The sequence below is a fragment of the Spea bombifrons genome, chromosome 1 (genome assembly GCF_027358695.1).
Source record: "Spea bombifrons isolate aSpeBom1 chromosome 1, aSpeBom1.2.pri, whole genome shotgun sequence".
Classification (NCBI taxonomy): Eukaryota; Metazoa; Chordata; class Amphibia; order Anura; family Pelobatidae; genus Spea; species Spea bombifrons.
This window is the reverse complement of record NC_071087.1, coordinates 76,775,231-76,797,511: the sequence shown is the minus strand read 5'-3', so window position 1 is coordinate 76,797,511 and position 22,281 is coordinate 76,775,231. Positions and strand designations below refer to the sequence as shown.

Here is a 22,281-nt window from a genome sequence, read left to right as displayed (position 1 = left end):
GACCAAAACGAGGCTTGGAACGCACAACGGGAAGTGCAGAAGCCCGAACCGGAAGTCTAAGGACGCCATAATGGCTAAGTCAGTAAGCCGCAACAGCGGCGTCTAGCTGCTGAATCTTCAGACCGGCAGGCGTCCCCGGCCATAGGAGGTGACTGCAAACATGCTGGCAACTCCCCAACACGACCGGCCGAGACAATGGCGGTGCAGCCGCGAATACCGTCAGAACGGCGGTCACGATCACCGCCGGGACGACGGCACCACCGCGGCCACGATCACCGCCGGGACGACGGCACCGCAGCAGTGTCCAGGAACCGGGACAAGCGCTGGGCGACGCAGCACCAGCCATCCGGCTAAGGTGCAAGGTATCCCCCAGGAATGGGTGCTGTGCCCGGGGTTAAAACGTCTCAACCTAGAGCCTAAGAAAATAATAAAAGGTAGACGAGTCCTTCCTACCTGGGCAGGAAAAAATACTGGTGTTAGTAGGAGGGAGGGCCCTTTTAAAGTTTTGAGTCCTGCCCTATCAGGTACGGAGGAGGAGTCTATCCTTAGTGTCACCTGGGATGGCAGGGAAATTATTTTGTACCCTTCTCCTTACTGAGATCTTTCAACATTGAGATCTATCTGATGCTCTGGAAGCTCTCTGCAGACCATGGCTTTTGCTTTGAGATGCAAATAAGCAAATGTCAGGTAAATCCTACTAGGACAGCCCAACTTTATTTGTGATTAATCAGTCACTTTAAATGATGGCAGGTGTGTAAAGACTTCTATTTAACATGAGTTTCAATGTGATTGGTTAATTCTGAACACAGCCACAGTTATAAGAGCACACTTATGCAACCAGGTTATTGTTTCCCCCCCCCGTCAAAGATTTCAGCTTGTTTTGCAATTTAATTGTTCATGTTATAGGTCACATTAAAGGTGGAAAAAATTCATACATGATTTATCTTTGTCTCATTCTTTAACATCACAAGAACCTGGCATTTTAACAAGGGTGTGTAGACTTTTTGTATCCACTGTACCTATATTTGGCATGGAACACTGGGATTGAGGGGTTACATTTTGCTGCTGTATCAAAAAAATGTATTTTTTCAAAAAAACGTATTGCTGATAAGTACAAGAACCGTAGAAAAGTAAACTTCCACAATAACAGTGAATATAGTCCTACCCAACATTGCAATGCAGCTGCATGAGCATATTGAAAGCAGAACACTACTTTAATATCTCAAGGGTGACATTCAATAATAGCCCAGCCCATATGTTTATCAAAATAAAATGTAGGTATTATGAAGGGCCAATTTAAATATATAAAAGGACCAGCTACACTACGAATGCATTAGAAACTATTAAAGGTTGACCCATCAGAATGCACAATTAAGAATATGAACATTGATTCATCACAGATCAACACATTTTCATGGTATAAGCAAAAGCTAGAATCAGAAAATCACAAAAATCTATGATCAACTGAAAAATGTACATTAGTATTCACTGACCCATATGATCAATTTATTACTCAGACACCTAGGTCCCCACTGTGCCACATACATCTGCATTACCACACAGGGCTTTAAGGAACTGCATTAAGAGGCATACATCGTTCTAGATTTACAGCACTTGATTTATTCAATATAACCATTATGCAGGTCAGTATACACATATAAAAAAAAAACATGATGCGGCATTATTATTCAGAGTAATAAACAACTTTCCTTTTTTTCATTTTCCTATAATTACTAAGAGTTGAAATACTGTGTTCAGGTACCCAATACTATGGGTTACTGGAACAAGGCAGTTTAGAAACCAATTATATTTAAGGGCCTCCCAAGTGCTTCATTGTCAAGAATCAGAGTTAACCCTTTAATTACTGGCTTACACTGCCTGTCCCAAAACACGGAGGGATACAGGAAAGAGTTCGTTCTCTATCCTTATTAGTTCTTAAATAAAATTACACCCACCCCTCCATAAAATGTTGATTGTAAAACAAGCAGTTTTTACAAACAACTACAGAAAAGAACATTTTTTTTTATTTCTCTTTTCATATGTCAGGATAAAATCAATGCAAGTGTTGCTTAGGAATTAAAACGTCAACAGCAAAAACACTAATTTAATGTGTTTTTCTTTTTTATAAATATTTTTGGATATTTTCCCAGCAACAGAGTGGATCTTCAGCAATCCACACAGGGCACTGGATATAGACCAGGACCAATCATTTTCCCATAATTAGTGAATACTTATTTAACCATTTCATAATTATTTTTAGTTATAGTTCATCAACCAATTTTTTGCACAGAAAGGGTTCATAGATTGCCCTTGCACCACTTAACAGCCAGTGTTTAGATTAGGGAATAATCTGTTACTAGAGAGACTTTTGGCACTGATGTTAAATGTCCAGCATCACCAAGTTCAATAGCACCCCCCTTACAAAATAGCTAAATAAAAATAAACAGCCCTATAAAAAAAAAAAAAAAAAAAAAAAAAAAAAGATTGAGCAGCAAATATAGATAGGGGAGGGAAATAGTTGAATGTGTCACGGAGAAACAGCTTGGCGAGTGTACTGGACTCGATATCTGGTGACAGTCATGCCATGAACGTCTGAAAGTTCACACACAGTCTTGCAGGGGACCATATCTTCGTCTTCCTCACCAGTCAGCCAGTCTTGCACAAGTTCGGCTGCTCTGGAACTGACATTCTCCTGCAGCCAACGGTTGTGCCATGCTGAAAACTTCTCATGGTGCTTCTGGAAGACCACTGGCTGGAACTGGCATAAAGGAAATTAGGCAATGTGTCAGTATTGTTACAGTAAAATGAACGAGCCTCCAAAAAACAAATGTATTGTATAATTTTGTTATGTAAGTATATCACTACTTATAGGTTTGTTGGAAGAGTCCCACATATTTGTCATTAAACTGGATTTGTATTTAAATATTTTTCTATATAAGCATTAGATGACTCTCTTTGGTTTAACAACCAAATGAAAAGAAAGCCAGTCGATATCAAATTACAGAGAAACATGAAAATAATAGTAGATACAGCATTTCCAATGCAAAATCGGTATTTTTCAACTCTGAAGGCACTAAGGGGACAGTCAGACAAAAGAAGAGCGCCTATTGTGTTTTGTGCCTCATGTAGCTTAATCATAGACATAAATCACTACACTCACTCTACCCCTCCATAAAACAAGCACTAGTATGATAACAGGGGAACTCATCAATAGAGGATTCAAGAGATGCATATCTTTTTACTATCTATTAGTATGCTGGATATATATGATCAGTTAGTACCCCAATTGCGCAAATTTTACACAGCATTTATAAAGACAAAAACCCACCCTTAATGGATACAAAGGTTTTGTTCAGAAATTATCTTCAGGAAAAGAGTTACAGCATCACTAAGTCAGATGAACTGTTGATTTATTATTTTTTTTACTCTAATTTGGAGATACCATTTTTTTTAATGATGTTTGGAATAAGTGAGTGCTTTGCTATCTGTTGGATAAAGTTTATATTCATATCCTACTCATGGTTGATGCCACTGAATATTTGTGTACAGCGTGTTAAGTCCAGAAGACGTCTCCGTTTAGAAAAGAAAAAAAAAAAATAGAAAGACTTCCACCTCTAAGAGGCAATTCACATAACTGAACCTCTTACTAATTATATATGTATTTATAGAAACACATTAATATTAATATGGACTGTATACATTTGTACTATGAAGACAGTTTTTTCTTTTGTCCATTAAAAATGTTAATATTTCTATTTTTAAGTATATGGCTTTAAGTGTGGAGCCACTAGTAACCATCACAGCATCTGAAAATGATGCTATGGAAATGGAAACCGTATCAGTGAATAAACAGGGAAAATGGGTACTGCAAACAGCCCTTATATATGTACGCATTTTAACTACTGGGTCATTTTCTATTTAACAACAGTACTTTCACAAGCTGAATCCTGCGGTCTCTCTGTACAATGCAAAAGAACAACGTTCCGAGTGCAATCACCACGATTGTCCTTTATCAGCCAGGTTGTTTTCCTAGTGTTGCGGTTATGAGCTGCAGCCTCACAAACTTAATTGGTTTATAGTTAAGTGGCACCATGCACTCTGATAACAGTGATATAATCAAAAGAAATGCGTGCATGACTGGATTTATGCTACAATAAAAATGTTTTTGTGATTATATCACTGTTATCAGATAGCGTGGTTCCGCTTTACTATACATGGCATATTTTAATAATCGATTAGTTGGGTGATTATTTTGCACATTTTTTTTCATTTAAAATAATGTAATAAAAAACTTACAATTTACACTTTATCACAATGGCATTTCTCTATTCACCTTCTTATTTTACTGCTACAGTAAGCTACAAGAACCCAAACACAGTGTTTCTCAAACTAGGTTTTAATATAACGTTATTAGTAAATATTAATTCATATTTTCATATTTAATAAAAACTAAAAAAATATTTAATAAAAACTGAGAAAAAAAGCCTTGTTTATATTTTCTTTTATTTACCAAACTGCCCCCAGTTATGCACATCTGTCCCCCAGCTTGCCACTCTGCCCCCCAGATATGCCTTATACCTCTTATATGCCAGAGATTCCACTGTGCCCCATGATATGCCACTGTGCCCCCGATATGCCTTATACTCCTTATATGCCAGTGATATGCAACTGAGCCCCCTGACATACCTTTTACCCCCAGATATGTCTTATGCCCCCCTGATATGCCTAATATCGATATGCCCTATACCCCCTATATGCCACCGTGCCCCCAGATATGCCTTATACCTCCCTATATGCCACTCCGCCCCCCGATATGCCACTCCGCCCCCCATAAATGCCCTGCACCACCCTGAAATTCATTATACTCCCTGATTCACCACTCTACCTTCCCCTATACACCACTCTAACTTCCCCAGATATGCCACTGTCTCCCTGAAATTCATTACACCCCCATACCCCACTATAACTCACCCATACACCACTCTGCCTCCTCCCCCTCCCATACATCACTCTGCCTCCTCCCCCAGATATGCCACTTTAAAATTCATTATACCCCCCATACACCACTCTACCTTCCCCTATACACCACTCTAACTTCCCCAGATATGCCACTGTCTCCCTGAAATTCATTACACCCCCATACACCACTATAACTCACCCATACACCACTCTGCCTCCTCCCCCTCCCATACATCACTCTGCCTCCTCCCCCCTCGCATACACCACTCTGCCTCTCTCCCCCTCCCATTCACCACTCTGCCTCTCTCTCTCCCTCCCATTCACCACTCTGCCTCCTCCCCCCTCACCGCTCTGCCTCCTCCCCCTTCCCATTCACCGCTCTGCCTCCTCCCCCTTCCCATTCACCACTCTGCCTCCTCCCCATACACCGCTCTGCCTCCTCCCCCTTCCCCATACACCGCTCTGCCTCCTCCCCCCGGGAGAGACGGAAGTTGTCTGTGCGCATCGCACGGACACCCACCGGCTGACAGTGAGGGGAATCCAGGTCCCCTGCAGCGTTGCGGGGGATGTGGATTCTAGTGTTATAATCCGATCTCTGTTTGAGGTCGGATAATATAAAAGAGAGGAGTTTTTCAGAGCATTTGCTCGTTGTCAACGATTTTCATTATCGATTATTAGCGATTTTATCGATTAGTTGTTGCAGCCCTACATATTTGGAAACGGCACATCAGCATTTTTGACACTTAATTGATGGTTAAAACCTCAACATCCCTTTATGCCTTTGGATGCCAGTAAGTGCAACGGTCCCCCAGTCTAGTACCTAAGAACTGAAGCACCTCTGTTTTTAAACTCAGTTCCTTACATTACACACACAACATTGCAAAAAGCAAGTAGTTCTTAGTGGATATGAATTACCCTGTGTTTCAGACACATTTACAACTTCTGTTTTTATGTAACCTTGTACTCGGTTTTGTACCTCTTTGGCTCTGGTCAGTGTTCCCCAGCGGTACATGTAATCTTCAGAGTTCACAATAAACATCATTTTGTGACTGTTGATTCTGAAACGGCAATCCATATTGCTGGCACTTTCTACTCCCATGAGCCTCTTCCAAGAAGACTTCATCTCATCCTTCATCACTCGCATTGTCCTGCACTGCCAGTCATGGAAATTCCGAATGTTCCTGATGAGATAAAGAAGCATTGTCAAGGAAAAATAATCAGTAGAAAGAACATGCATACTATAAATGTAACATCTGATAATGGGTTTTAGTTGTTTAAGGGGAGGAGATAAACAAGAGTGATCTTTACAATCACACTATACGGACAGAAGTATTGGAACATCTGACCATTACACCAGCAGGGACTTTGATGACACTGCACTCTAAATAGATAGGACATTAATACATAGTTGGTCCCCAACTATAACAGGTTCAACACTTCTGGGAAGTCCTTCCACAAGATTTTGGAGTGTTTCTGTGGGAATTGTTGCTCATTCATCCAGTAGAGCATTTGTGAGGCCAGGCACAGATGTTGGACGAGATGGCTCTCAATCTCCGTCCCAGCGCATCCTAAAGTACGGGGTTGAGGTCAGGGCTCTGTTAATTTTGTTCCACACCAAGCTCATCCAAACAAATCTTAATGGACCTTGCTTTGTGCACTGGGGCACAGTCATGCTGGAATAGAAAAGGGCCTTCCTACAAAGCTGGAAGCATACCATTGTCCAGAATGCTTGGTATGCTGAAGGTAACATAAAAATACTGCTGAACTAGACCACCAGATACAGGTGCAGAAACATGGCAGTCTTTCAGGTGCCCTATGTGGAATCCTGTATTATATTACACGTTATTTATTCAGAAACAGCAGATTCTGTAGTGCCGCTACAATATGGGAGAGCAAAAATTAACGACATTAACACACATTCAAGCATACTGTAACATAAGAGGGCGGCCCTCATCTTGTCATCTTACAATCAATTGTAATTCAAAGAAACGTGGAACCCATCACAGAAATGTTAAGGTAAGAGGATTGTAAACGGCCGAATGGGGAGTTGTTAAGGTAAAATGTCACGCAAAGGAACACTGTAAAATACCCAGAGAAGAGAGCAAAAAAGGACAGCTATGTCAATAGAAAAATTATGACCTATCCACCAATATACTGTTATAAAAAACAATTTCTAAACTTTATACACTCACCTCTGCAATAAAACAGGTTTTAATAAAAAGCCTTCACTCTGATTGTTCTGAACTCCCTCCACATTAATGTATTGCTCCACATAATTAGACAGATGCTGTAAAAGGAGAAAATATGGTCGTCTGAGCATAATACGTTCATTAAAAACAATAGGTATGTAAAATAAATACTTGAATTAATTTATATAATATATAAATACACACAAAGACGTTAGGAAATAATTCTGCATACTTCAACCGCAAGCCTACAGTCCTCCTTTCCTAATGTAGCCTGCTTGACTACTGTACTTATTATACAACTGCACTTATTGTACCCCAAGCTATAAAGTGCTAAACAAATCTGTTGGCGCACAATTATACATAAATGATCACTGTCTGCATGAAGCTGCGGGAAGGACAGCCCCTTACCTGTACTTCTGTAGGATCTTCTGTCTGTACATCCTCGGTGTCCAGCAGCTCTATTGTCATTATTACCTGGCCTTGTCTCTGCAGGAACATTATCTAACAGCAAAAAACACTGCATTATTAACCGATACCCATTAACATTCTTAATTCAAATTGTAGAAAAGAAATAAAAAAAATAACCATTATTTGCGTTAGTATGCAGTCATCAGGAAAGAACATTTAAACCCTGTTCACATCATAGCAGTTGCCCATTGCATTCATAACTCTTAGCGAAAGCATTGGGAGGGGGGGGATCTTGATTGCAGTGAACAGGAGAACAAAAAAGTTGTACTAAACATGCATGTATTAGAAGTTCTAACTGAAGTACCTTAAAGCAATTTTCATCTGTCATGCAGTGCTCTGCTTTCCATTGGTAGCTGGTTTCCTTTGCAGCACGTACACACTGAGAGACTAGACTTCCTCCGGCTGCTCCACGCTTCTTCTCACTCAGGTACAGTTCCACTACTTTCAGACAGATTTCATCACTCACTAGATGGTGTAGCTAGGAATAGAAAGAAAGAAAACACTCACTAACACAATCATTTACAAGTTTTAAAAAGACAGATTAACTTGTTATGCAATATCACACTGAGACAGAGCCTCTACTTCCATGCCAATGATTTTCAGCTCTGCATAAACGGATAATGTAGTGCTGGAGGTGATGTTAGTGCAGCAAACTTGATATAATCTTACCTGACGTGTAATGTTTTGTATTAACTTGTCCATGGTGAAGCCAATATAAGCATGTATGGTGAACATCTCTCGAAGGGTATCCTCATAATGCGTTGGGTCCAAATTCCCAACAAGTAAATTCCTTACCATGTCCAGGAATGCAGGATAATACTCTTCTAATTCAACTTCACCTGCAAAAGCAAACCCATACAGCACATAAGTTACAAAGGCTGCACTAGGATCAACATCAAACCTAAGGGATGATTTTGCAAGTTGTAGTGTTTTGCCTTTACAGTTTTTAGCAGCATTTGACATAACTAAAAGGACACTGGACTGCAAAGCATCATATTCAATTTTCAAACATTTAAAGTCAAACAAAACCTATGGTAGCAATGGAAGTTTCAGTTAAAGAATTTAAGAAGTGAATTTGTTTTAAAGATGTTACAAGAAACATTAACTGCACTCTCAAATCTGTTGCACAAATACAACTCAGCTTCCTTCCACTAAGTACTTAATTACATAAAAACAGACATTTCTGAAGCAGACGAATCATCCAAAAAAGTGGGGATGACAGAGTCCACTGGACAAGGTTACTCAACCAGGAAGTGAATGGAATTGTGTATATTATCTTCTGGATGGTCACAAGCAAGTAACACACCTTGGGAAGCCCTACACAAACTTGTCAGTAGTGGGTGAAATGAATTGTGTGAGGAGTTTGAAGGCAGCTTTTTTGGCACATTTCGGTTGCCAGTGCCATTGACAGTCTTGGCAGCTCTTCTACAGAGACAGGGCACCACTGTATCACACTGAGGACCTTGGAGGCTGAATGTTCCTTATTTTAACGCAAGATGTTTTTACTAGTTATTTAATTTTTACATTTTGTTGATGCTCTCTCTACTCTCCTACTTGCTTGTTCCACGAGGATATCATTGGGTGTTTGGGGAAGCTACATTCATGTGACAATGTTTTACCACAGGTGTTTACAGCTTGCACATCTAGAGAACAGTACACTGCTCTAGAAAATGAGTGAACATACGTTTTCATTGGATATACTATAAATATATATATTGTTTTTATTTAATTTTTTTGCTTTATATGTTCCTGGATCATATAGTGTAATAAGCCAATTATTGTTGGTGTGTGTATATATAAGCGCACTTTCCTTGTTGATTTAAATTGGCTAGTAGTGAGACACTAGCAGGTTGTTTGTGCTGCTTTTGTCACAATTTGGAGCTGACTGTGTTCACCATACACTTGTTTACGACATTAAATATAAAATTGTGCCTGACTGTGAAATCCCTATCAAAGTATATATAAGCAGTAATTACTCAATGCTGGCGCCAGTTCCTTGGGCCTTCCAAAATGGCTGCCTGGGTCATGAATGGTCACCCCTTACATCCTTCTGTTCAATCCCAGAATGATGCACACACAACATCCTGTGACATAGAAAGGGGTTGTAGGAAAGGGAATTTTGGCCTAGGCCATTAGGGCCAGAACTCCCCTGCCACAAAACCAGTGAGTGGATCGCTCTCTTGGTCAACCAGGCCTCCCTGCTGTGCCTCTGCTCAATAGGCAGAATACAAGAGGACTCTTTCATCTCCCCATTCGGCCTGTTAACGCTATGGAACTCTATGTGCCAAGTGGAAACATTAAAAGGTGCCTCTTAGGCACAGAGCTACAGGATTTGATGTTATTTCCCAATATCCCACAATCAGGACAGTGGCTGCATAAGATGCATTAAGGTCAGGTCTAGGAAAACACCTGAGGTAAATACACATCTGGTTGTGTGTGCTTGCCCATCTCACCCTGGTACCCATATTTGTAGTTTTTATCTCTATGTGGGCATAGAGGAGGGGGGTAGGATTAAACATGACTTTTCACCAATAAAGGTCAATTGGTGAGCGCAGTTTATAGGTGAAAATTTACTATCTACAAAGCTCTAAGTTCTTACGCCAATGATCTCAGTTATTAGCGCTTGCATTTTCTGCAACATGCCAAGATTTCCTACATGATTAAAGAAGAGGTAGATTTTCTTTAAGTGGTTTGGACCTTCAACAGTACTATAGATGAAGCTTCTAATATATTAAATTCAGCAGAATAGGTGGGACAGCACCTTTGACATCGACAACAAGCATATTTTGAAGATTATGGTAAACACAAATTATAGAAGCCAGTGTAAAAAGAAAAGGGAAAACACATTAAATGCGGCTTTCATAATAAATACTAGTAATAAATAATAATGGTTGTGCATGCAAAAATAAAAAACGAATGTAAAAATCTCACTGGGCTGCTTGAGTCGGAGCTCCATGGCTGGCCCATTAGACTTTTCTTTTCTGCCCTCACACAGCAGTTTCTCCCTTTCTTTCTCTGTCCTGTATTCTAGAAGTTGAATCTGCGCCTGTCGATAAATCCTTAGAAGTCTGGCACACAGTGTGTGGTGCAACCGCAAGAAAAAGTACCAATTGTTGTTTGTGAAGAAAAGGCTGTACATTTCCTCTGTGTTTTTGGAAGGTGGTTCAGAGGGGGTCCATGTTGGAGTGCTTGGTTCCTGAGTCCCACTTGGGGTCACACTTCTCCTCCTACGCTCAGGGAGTTCAGGTACAGAAGTAGTGTCTGTATTGCTTTCTGTTGGAGTCTCTTCACTGGATCCAGTGAACAGCGACTGGCAGGAAGCTGATGCAGAGAAAAACAGCTCAGGGATAAACTGGTGCAATATCTGCCAAATGGTGTCCTTGTCTTCCTTCTGAATGGCTGGCTGCCTTTTCACATAGTAGCTGATCAGTGATGCAGCATCCTCCAGAATTTGCCAATCCTCATAGGTGTAGATTAAGTGAGGGCCACTGGATGTAGTTGTCCTGGCCTCCGGGTGCTGCTCCTGATGCTGTGGATCAAGGATGCAAAATGGACAAAAATAAATGTTTGCTCTGTATGTAAGTGCCCATAAAGAAGAAGGTTTCTTCAAAAAGCTTATTCAATTAACAAATAACAGAAATCTTGAAAGATGCAGAATACGTTTTTTGTCATATCTTTTTAAATATATTTACTAGTAGTTTCCTGCCTCCTAATCAAATACACAGTTTTCTGACTGATAATGTTGGGTGGGGTAAATAGTAAATAAGAAATTGTGGATATTTGAATAACAACATTTGGGAGATAATTAGCATAAACTGTCACACACAGGATAATCTATATTTCAATATATCATTTTCTATGCTGGACTAGTAAATTGTTGAGACGTTGCAGGACACCTCACCTCATCATAGACACTTTCAATTTCGTTAAGTAAGCTCTTGGAGCGCAAGGCCTTGGTGTCGTTCTGTTTGAAGTTGACAGCCTGGTGGTCTAGAGACTTTAGGTACGCCCTTTCGTACTGCTCCCGCCAGGTCTTGTTGAACCCCTGCTGAGCCTCGCGCCATTCCTCCTCTTTTGCTTTCAACCTGGAAAGACAAACCATAATAAAATAAGCAATAGGAAAACATCTGGTTTAAAGATAAATTATTTTAATAGCTTATTGTATATTAGTGTATCTAATTGATGTATAATCAAGTCTTACATTATGGTGGTTTACTAGAATATACAACTAGTTCTACCTATCTAATGATATTTCAACACTTTAATGTTTAAATACGAAAGTGCTATGACAGCTACGTAGCTCCAAAGGCAATATTACCACTAGGGAGCAATGTTATGGTATCCTGGGTGTTTGAACTAGCTAACGCAAAGAAGCTAAAGCCATATGAATATTATGCACGTGCAAATTGTGTTTTCAATGACTGCAGATCAGCTGGAGACGAGCACTAATGCGGTCAGTTTGTACCTTAGCTAACTGGCCGACACGGAAAGTGAACCAAGTATGCTCCTCACCAAATGTCTTGGAACATTTGAAAAATATATATTTTTTTTTTTAAGAAGCAAAAAATAATTTGATGGAATAGCGGCACTTTAATTTTGGTATTGCAATGGTTTTTGTCTTAATGAAATCTCCCACGGTCAAACTTTCAGCAGGGGAGACATAGGGCCCCCTGGTTCTAGATCCTCAAAAATATGATGCAGTAATGAGTGATCCACACTCACCGCTTTAATACCACAGGTACAGCAGTAACTGGGTTTTTCTTTAAACTTTCTATGATATCTGGAGCTTTATCCCCATAGATCCGGAAGATGGCACGGCGCTGGATAACCTCAGAGGTGCCCCCCAAGCAGTCATCCAGTCGGAACTTTTCCTGGTCTTCCGGAGACATACGGGAAAGCTTCTTTTGCACACTCTCTAACACACGGATGGTGGCTAAATTGGTTTCCAACACCACATCCAACTGGAAACAAATAAAGACTTAATAGAGCAAGGTTTCAGATTTCAAGAGTGGGTCTTAGTTTCCCTAGTCATGTCAAAACATCACATTTTAGAGAACGTAGATCGAATGAGATTAGCATAACTAATTAAACGGGCTCACACAACACAGCTCGCTATGCAAAAATGTTACAGTGGTGTAATCCGAAGTAATAATGCCATATGTAGAAGAAAAACGGATGTTACTATGAACAGAACTAGCCCAAACGTAGTAGACTGGAGATATGCCGATAGGGAGATCATGCGGTATGCTGATATAGTTTGCTTTCTTCCTACTTATGTTTTACTATATTTTGCTTGCAAAAACATATTTAAAACATTAACAGAAGAACAATGTCTTTGAACAAACACTGGGGTTTTATAACCACCACAACACATCTTTTTTTACCATTCTAACCAAGAAGGACTAAGCAGCCCATTAATAGGTTACAAAGCAGGTAGGTGGGTCACAATAATTAGACCTTTAAAAGCTGCTGAAACAGTTGGTCTAACCTCAAAATTTCTTTTTTTTACCTCAAAGCGCTCATCTTCGCATCGGTGAAGTTGCTCCTCATATGGGGTTTTCTTGGAACTGACAAAAGTGGAGTCCTCGGACCATGCTGGAAAGGACACCCAAGTATCATTCAGTACCTGCAGGAGAGGGAAGACAGACGCTATACAGATTTGCATCACAAATATATACCTACACACATACACACACATCTCTCTATTGAGAGAGCCTCTCAACACAGCTTGCAGTCAGTCCCCGTTATTTTGCCAGGCCACTTCTTACTCCACCAACTTAAAAAAAATGATTAGCTGGATGTAGAATGGAGTGAGTAATCAAACAGTGGCAACATAGGCCTTGTATTATTCAACATTTTAGTTAAAGCACATATTCCATGGGGCACATGGGTCCTGCAGCTATATATGCAGTGTTGAATTGTGTTTATGTATAAACTATGCACACCTCTTTGCAGACCGCAGTTCTCCCGCTGCACTTTGGTTGCTGGTAAGTCTTCGGGAGTGCCCTGTAACTTGATCCAATACGTTTACATGATGCATAGTCAATCTCTCGTCCAATGCCTTCATTAGAACGATCATTTGTGACTGGTGTGGCAAACGAGAGTTCTTTCACGCCGAGAAAAGACTTGAACTGTGCAAAGAGCTCTGGGAACTTCCTGGAGAAAAAAAAAACCCCAAGGGGATAAAGAGTTTTATACATTGTATCTTTCATTATTTTTTTATACAGTTATACAGGCATAATACAAGGACAAACATACCCTAAAAAGGGTGTGACCAACTGCAGGAGCTCGGAACCAGAGACAAGTTCCTGATTGAAGAGGGCAATGCATCGTAAGAAGTTTTCATACACCTCTTGGCTCTTCAACACTCGTCGAACCTTAGAAGAAGAAAAAAAAATGCATCGCTGGTAAAGATAATCACCTTTATATTATATTATATTAAGGGGCGAATAGGTTTTTTTTCTTACAGGTCCATTTTGTTAACAGCAATCGATCTGCAAAGCGGGAAGTAGTAGTGTCTTTTGAGCAATTTTCCACAGATTGTTTTGCCTCTTAAACAAAAGAAGCTGCTTTCAAAGTTGTTCATACAATGTATTTTGTGTGCTAGAGGTAGATGTTTTGCTAGGATACCTGTGGAATCTGTATACTGCATGAAAATGTAATTAACTGGATAATTTTGGATACACTACTATTTATCACAGGAAAAGTGCCATGTGGAAGTGGATTTAATGTCTATGCACTCTTACAGCAAATGCTGTAAATAAGGAGTAAAAACCAACCTTGTTAAAGAAAGAGAACTCCTGCAGTGTACCATACTTCCCCACATTGGCCACAGACTGGTCCTTTGACTTGCGCATCTTAATTTTTTTCTGTAAAATGTGGAGAATGGTGTCAGTGAGTGACGAAAAGCTGGACCAAGCGACAATTTCCCTTATGGATCCATTACTTTTCTTTACCTTGGAAGGACAGGACATAGGGCGAAGCATAAGCGATCTGGAGCGCTTCCGGCTGTGTTCTAAGTTTCGCTGGTATTCAAGTTTACGGGCACTGCTAAGATCACAAGCACCATTTCCAGTGAACTAAAGCGAATAAAGCAAAATTTACAAATGAGCAGGAAATTCTGGTAATGTTTTGAATCTGGTTTTTACCACCTTCTTTAAAAACAAGCAATTTGTTTAAAATAAATAAAACATGGCAGACTCATCTGGTAACTGCTAGAACATAAAACATGCTGCTATATTCTATTAAGTAACAGTAAAAGGATTGCTTTTGTTTTTTTTGTGCGTCTCCCTTGCCTCGATATCGGTTGATCAGCACAATTGGAAGTTTTTTTACAAAATACCCAAAAGTCGAAAATATGATAACCATAAAAACTACAATGATCTTGTGATTATTAAAATATACTGCAGAGTAAAATGATAACCAGTGTCCCAAGATGGTACCAATCATACCCTATTTTAGAGAATGGTATACTACACCTGTGATGACACTATCCCAAAGATTACTTTATGTAATAATAATATACATCATTAAAATAACTGGTGTTCTGCATGATCTTTGTTGTTTGTGGCTATCCTAGGAGAATACCATGGAGTATACTATGGCCTATATTGGTAAACTGAGCTATCAAAAGCATCTGATACATTTAATACAGCTTCCCAACTAAATTCATTTCTTTACCAAAGATCTCTTTGCTTCTGGAAGAAACTGGCCAAATTCAGATAACAGGTCCTCCTGACCACGGAACAGACTGGCAACTTCTGTGAATACCTCTTCTTCTGACATGCCCCGAAATGGACGACCTTTTGGATTCAGCTGATCCTTCTAAAAAGACAAAGGGAACTTCAAATTATTCCTGACTACTTCGGCGCTATGTTTCTACATAATGACTTAAGAAAGGATAACTCTTTCTAAAAGGGCTTCCCTTGATAAGAAGGGTGACACATTGTACATACATTGTTACATTGTCAATTTGAAAGAAAATAGACGTATGCCCATCACATTCAATCCATCAACACATCGCTAACTGCATTGACTCATTCGAAGGAAAAAAATGCATTTGCTGTGTACCTTGAATACCCCTTCCTGCCAAAGAATTAAAGCAATGCAAAATCTGATGTTAGTGTTGAGAATCACTTTTCTTCTATTAAACACCAGAAAAATTGAGAAAATATTACATGTAAATGAGTAAAACTAACTCACTTAACCTCTTTCCGCCTGATGTTCCCTTGATCAGCAGTACCCACCATCATTCATACCAAGCCAACCAACTGTGTGTATTGGTGCTTGTATTAAACACTGTTACACTAAACAGATTTAAAGACCAGAACAGATTTTCAGGCAATGCTTCTTGCTGTGTCAGTGCTAACATCACAGGAGGGTTACCTTAAAGTGGCCCTGCAGGGGTCTTTGGTGACACTCCTGTAGCTGATCGCACTACGTGAAAAACAATGTGAAAAAATGTAAACAATTGTTTAAAATATAAAAACGTCTCAAAACACCTCATACCTATCCCAGAAGAAATCTAATATTTAAATAAAAAAAACAAAAAACAAACACGGTTTCACACCAACCTAAAGGTATTGCCAAAAGTAAATAAAAAATATTGTAGTGTAGTAATGGAACTTATTTGGCCTTTTAATCTACTGCATAATATAAAAAAACCTAAGCATATTGCATACTACTTTACTCAGGTGTTTGCTGAACTATATTTTTAACACGTTTGTCAACAGCAAACTTATGCTCTGGAAAGAATCCTAAGCAAAACTTAAGAAAACAACAAATAATGTGTGTGTGTACAGGGAAACGTGTTCGTAAAGGAGGCAAGGTGAATGCAAAATATTGTCACAAACATGTAAATTATGCATTTAAACATTGTGTGTTCATTTTTATGACACGTCTTAAGAAGCGACTGAAATTCTTTTGTCACAATAATAAATAACGTTACTTGCGGACATACGTTAAGGTCAGCCGGAATAAACTCTGAATGTCTCATAATACATGAACTAAAACCAGCATGCAGGGTATATTCCCCCCAGACACGACTGACTGCACTTGCACGCGTACCCCAGCACACATAAGTGGATGTTAACTAAATAGATAACCAAGCAGCACATAAATATCTCAAGAGGTAGGTCCAAGCTGGAAAAACACATCACCCCTTAGCCTGAACACTGCAGCACAAAGGAAATTATTAGATTGTGTTTTATAACTATAAGCATTTTTAAGAGGCCTTTTTCAGGCATCAGGGAGTTGTAGTTTGGCGATTTGGTCTAGACACTAACTTGCACCAATGAATAAAGTCTTAATTGCGCAACATTTTGATTAATCCTCCCTGCTAAAGCCACTTTCATATACATATTATTCCTGCTCTGTGGAGATGTGTGATAAAATACAGAGCCAACACTGCTATTTTAGATAAAGTGCACTACGCATAAAGTAAAGAATCTATCCAATTCACAGAAATAAGTCTAAAATGGGTGGATTCTTTTTTATTTTAGTTCTTACAGTGGACGTGACACCTGTAAAGTTAATGGTTATCTTTAAAATTGTTAAGCAGTACAAGATGTTTAAGCTGTACAGTAATAGACCAAATATTTTTTTCCTATGGATGTATTGTTATGCACACCTAAATCATTGTATGGGAACACCAAACGTACATCACTCATGTATAGATTGTTAAGGCAACAATGCTTATAACACTGGCCCACTCAGGCCTCTGCTGATAACACACGCTAGGCTTAAAACATTTCAATTTCAAATACAATTGCCCAGGTAAACTCAGGTGGCATCGCTTACTCCTCACCTGATAAGTGTGGAGGATTTCCAGGAAGGACCTGTAGATTTCAGGCCTGTCCAGAAAACGTGTTTTGATTTTATTGACGTAGCTGATAGCATTGTGAAATTCCAGGGAATCTGATTCTGGGGGAGGCAGTGTCTTTTCCTTTTCCGGCTGCCTTGGTTCCTCTGCTACCACCTCGCTGTGGAAACTTTCTGATGGATGAGGCAAAGCGACACGGCTGTTTGGCAAGGAGCTGGAGGCCACATCCGATGATACCTGTGAAGGTTCATGACAAATCAATATTTATTTTTTATACGTTTTAATAGTTCCCCACAACTGATCAACAGTAACCATTTAGAGTGTAAGCTGTGCTCTTTTCCTAATGTATCCGTTTGTCTTAGTCTGTCAATTCTAGTTTTGTCATACCCCTTGAATAAATGTATTCTAAGAAACACTGCATGAATTGTTGGCGGTACATAAAATATAATAATAATAATAATAATAATAAATCGACATCTGTAACCATTAAATAACTAAAAGGTAGGTGAAACATAAGATCCATATACCTAATGGTGTATTTCTGTATTGTTATGCAAATCTAAATCATTGTATGGGAACACCACACCTACATTACTCATGTATACATTCTTAAGGCAACAATTCTTATAACGTTGGAACCACACATTGGTTACTTACAGGACTTGTCAGCGATTGCTGCATTACCACTTTCCCATTCTTTGGAAGCTCAATTTTATAACCAAGTGGTAGAAAAGCATTGAAGCCAAGCATCAGATCCGGGTGTTCATGAAACAACTGGGAAACCCGACGGATTACACCAGGTGTGTCAATACTGCATAAAATAAATAAAAAAAATGTAATAGCCAACCAAACTCAGGCAAGCAGTCTTTGTTATTAAATATCACCCTATGGACTGGGCCACAGTGACATTTGGTTTTCAGTGAGATAAAACACGTTTCTGATACAAAAGTATTTTTACACTTGATCTTATAATGCTTGTCTATCATCTAGGCTTCTATTGTGGTTGGCACACTTGGCCCAAGTCTGCCTTCCTTAAAAAGGTCCCTAGATATGAGAAGGGCTAAATATTTAATAGTTTTTTTGTTTAAAAAAAAAAAAAAAGACAACTTTAAACTGCACTGACAAAGCATCTGTTTATTTTCCATGAACACAGCACAATTTCATTCTAATGCATGACTTCAGCCATACACCCGCATGATGGGGCATTTGTGATGCATAGTAGACCTAAACATAGCATCATATCATTACCTGCATATGCCTGCTTCTTATTATTGTAATCATACAGTTGTATCTGACACTCATTAGGTAGTTCAGTATAAAAAGGTTGAAAAGAGGTCTTGCCACCATAGCAAACAATGGAACGTTCCGATCCATGGGAACGCTCCACTGGTCGTTATGATGATAAACCTCATTTTAACATAGAGGCAAATTTACTCTTTAGAAATAAACCCAATTGTTTAGTCCAAAGACAATATTTAGGTAGCTGTGGATACTGCTCTTGCACTTACCTCTGAGATTTGAATTCCTTCATGATCTCTAGAAAGCCATTGTATGTGGCTGGATCACTCCCAAAGCGAATTTTCACCTGGTCCAAATAGGATAAAGCATCTTCTACCTGAACGTATGAATTATAACAATGGGACAGGTTATGGTAATGCATATCTTCAACGTCCAAATAGCATAGAGTTTATAGGCTAATTAATAATGTAATAAAGTATTGATCTGCACAGTCAGCCTACAAATATATTTACAATTTAAAATATTTCCTCAAGGTCATCGCTTCTCTAATGTCTTCTATTTAAGAAGCACAACTGGGACTGGAGGGGTGCTACTGCTGAAACCAGGGTGCCTGGTTGCAACGCAGGCAAATAAACGAGGAGCCTCTTCATTGCCAGAGAACATCCTACCATATATATTTGCAATCTAAATTCAAATTAAAAACATCACTGTTGATTTTAGTTTCTAACACGGGGATACAATAAAAATATTCTACTGTAGGAAGGGCACAGTCAAGTCAGTGATTTTTTTTCTATCTATAGTACAGTCTCGCTACGTTATTTACGAAAGAAGCTAAACTCTATGTGCCATTTTTTTCTACGCTATAATAACAAATAATCACATTAAATTATAAAAATTATAACGGCTTTATTCTTTTGACAATTCAGAACAGATTACTCTGTGAAATTAAAACAATACTGTACTGTGCATGCAGATAGCGGAAGGGAATCTTCTGTGTTCTTATGCAGATACTGATTTGGGGGCTGCACAGTTTTTACTCACATGTACTGGAAGCTTTTCTTGAGATTTACACCAGTTGCTGGAGTTTGGTTTACAGCTCCCTCCACCTCCTCCTCCTCCTCCACTTGCCATTTTTGGTTTTGAAGTTAACTAGCAGAAGGTAAGAATGGCTTCTCTGAGAGACTCAAGGAAAAGCAGGAGGACTCAGGCTTGTAAAATCATCTTCCAAAGTTTAATTTGAAACCATACAACGTAAACACTCACTTAAAAAAAAAAAAAAAAAAAAAATACATATTTAGCACAAATGTTATGAGACGCAAATATCAAATTCAGTTTTGGAATTATTTATGAAAAAGGTTTCAAAATACTATGTAAAGAGTATGTGTTACGGCCGCTAGTCCAATGCTGTTTTTGAACATGTACCGCTTTTTAAACAGCATTTCCTATAATAACATTGTTGCAATTTAATCTATAGGTCCGGCATTAATGGGGATGGTTTATGGCCTCTGCAGTCCAGAATCGGCAACCAACACCAAGCTGCGGATATTATCACCAAAGTGTAATAATACAGAGGAAGTAAATGCTACTGAATTGCACGTTACAAAGCTGGCTATATCATTATTTATTGTTTTATATAGCTCCATCATATTCTGTAGTGCTGTACAATGTGAAGATGAGCAATTTACCAGCATAAACATGATTTAAACCTTTTTCATGGGGGTACCTGTAGAAATCAACTTATGAGTCTAAAAATCACACTATACTGTAACACTGAAACCATACATACATACATACAATCCATACCAAAACCAGCCTCTGTGCTAGCCCTGGCTGTCATTTGCCCCCACCCCCTTTCCTCCTTCCTTAATGCAATAATGCAGAGCTACTCGCACTCTCCTAAAAACCAATCTGCTTTTTAGAATTTTCACTATATATCCCCAACTATCCATTCCCCATCGTTCACAAGCTTTGCCCCATCTACCACTTCCATCTTCCCAATCCACCAGGCTCGCCTCAATGCACAGACCACCTCCTACTCACTGTCCTCTCGCAAGTCCCAGTTGCTCTCCCTACTCTCCATCCTCCCTTATTATGCCTATTTCTCTCTCTCCACCTTCCCTGTCTCCTGCCCTTCATCCACTGCCCCGGCTATGCTCTGCATATCATTTCCAGCTCGGATTCCCTTTGTTACCACGTCTGCTTTCCCTTCTCATTACCGGAGCCGCTGTCATTATCCTCCCACCCGGTGACACCGGAGATTGATCACAGCCTCCCAGACGAACCCCGAAGCACGACGGGAAATCCGCTGCCGACGCTTGGGAACGTAACATAACGTCACGGCGTAAAGCTGGGGCACGTAGTGCTGGCAATAGTAGACGACGGTGGGGGGATGGTCAGAGGAAGTAGAGAGTAAAGGGGTAAGAAATGTAAACAAATCATGGGGACATCGTGATGAGGGATATATAAGAGTATGATAGGTGTAAAAACTGAAAGGTGGAGAGATTTCCTAGTATTTTCAACTCTTCAAACCCTTATTTCTGCGAGCTTAGCGCGTTTGCTAAGAATGGCTGTATCAAGTCCCAATAATATGAATATGCGCAGGAGGAACGGGTACATAAAAAGCAGTATTCCTCTACGTACGCTGCTTCGTTACAGAAATGAGCGGCTGGTAGGTCCCAAAGTGAACCACCGCCTCTTCTTCTTTGAGCAACCGAAGTCACCAAAAATTGCCAGGGATTCCCGGTGAGGATGTGCTGGAGAACCGTATTTGGGAGCCACTGGTGAATGTGGAGGAAATGCATCAGTCCTCCTTTGTTCTCCAAAGCGCCCTTTGCCGGTGTGATTACAGCTCAGACTGTTTTAGTGAATTAGTACAAAGCTTGTTTTGTATTTTTACTGAGGCTGTTATGTGCCCAAACACCTGAATCGTTTTCAGCATTTTTACACTATGTTTGTCCTATTTAATTTTTTTTGTGCCACTACGCAAATTATATATTGGGGTTTTTTTTTTTCAAGGAAAGAGAGAGCTTTCTTTTGATACCATTTTTAGGTGTTTAGTCCAACATTTATTATGAATAATACATTAAAATAAAGAAAATATTAAGAAAAAATTCTAATATTTTACTATACCAAACTAGTTAAGTTCGCCAAAATACCACTAAATATTAAGTCCCCTTTGGATGTGCCGGTACATCCAGAAAGGCAACGCAAGATGCCCTTATGGACGTACCAGTACACCCTGTAAAATATACATTGTTGTGCTCCTGTTTGTGTGTATCTGGCCTGCTTCCACTCTCTGGGACTGCCCCAAAGCCATGCATCTGGCAGCAATGTCACACAATCACTGTGACAACCAATCACATCAATCATGTGACCCTTACTGCAGATGTTCTGCCTCTCTCCTTCGTCTTTGTGATCAGAGGCATTATGTGTGACAGCTGCAAATTTTTGTTCCATGTATACCCTATCCAATAACCAAACTTCCTAATTTACCCTAATTTACCCCCCCATTATATACGGTTAATATATAATATATATATATATATATATATATATATATATATATATATATATATATATATTATTAGTTATCTGTAGTGTTTGGGT

General features: G+C 39.4%; 1 protein-coding gene across 1 annotated transcript; it reads right to left on the bottom strand.

The window, feature by feature from the left end:
• Positions 1-1,597: 1,597 nt before the first annotated feature.
• Positions 1,598-20,986, bottom strand: SIN3B (SIN3 transcription regulator family member B). Its single transcript, XM_053464211.1, has 20 exons — positions 20,892-20,986; positions 19,717-19,937; positions 18,945-19,051; positions 18,094-18,247; positions 17,422-17,673; positions 15,297-15,440; positions 14,573-14,695; positions 14,396-14,485; positions 13,875-13,993; positions 13,562-13,772; positions 13,126-13,242; positions 12,339-12,577; positions 11,518-11,701; positions 10,548-11,145; positions 8,286-8,455; positions 7,921-8,094; positions 7,557-7,649; positions 7,152-7,246; positions 5,936-6,140; positions 1,598-2,758 (listed from the first exon to the last, which is right to left on the bottom strand). The coding sequence occupies exons 2-20, from the start codon at positions 19,804-19,806 to the stop codon at positions 2,528-2,530; spliced, it is 3,396 nt and encodes a 1,131-aa protein (XP_053320186.1). The 5' UTR covers positions 19,807-19,937; positions 20,892-20,986; the 3' UTR covers positions 1,598-2,527.
• Between the last annotated feature and the right edge of the window lie 1,295 nt (positions 20,987-22,281).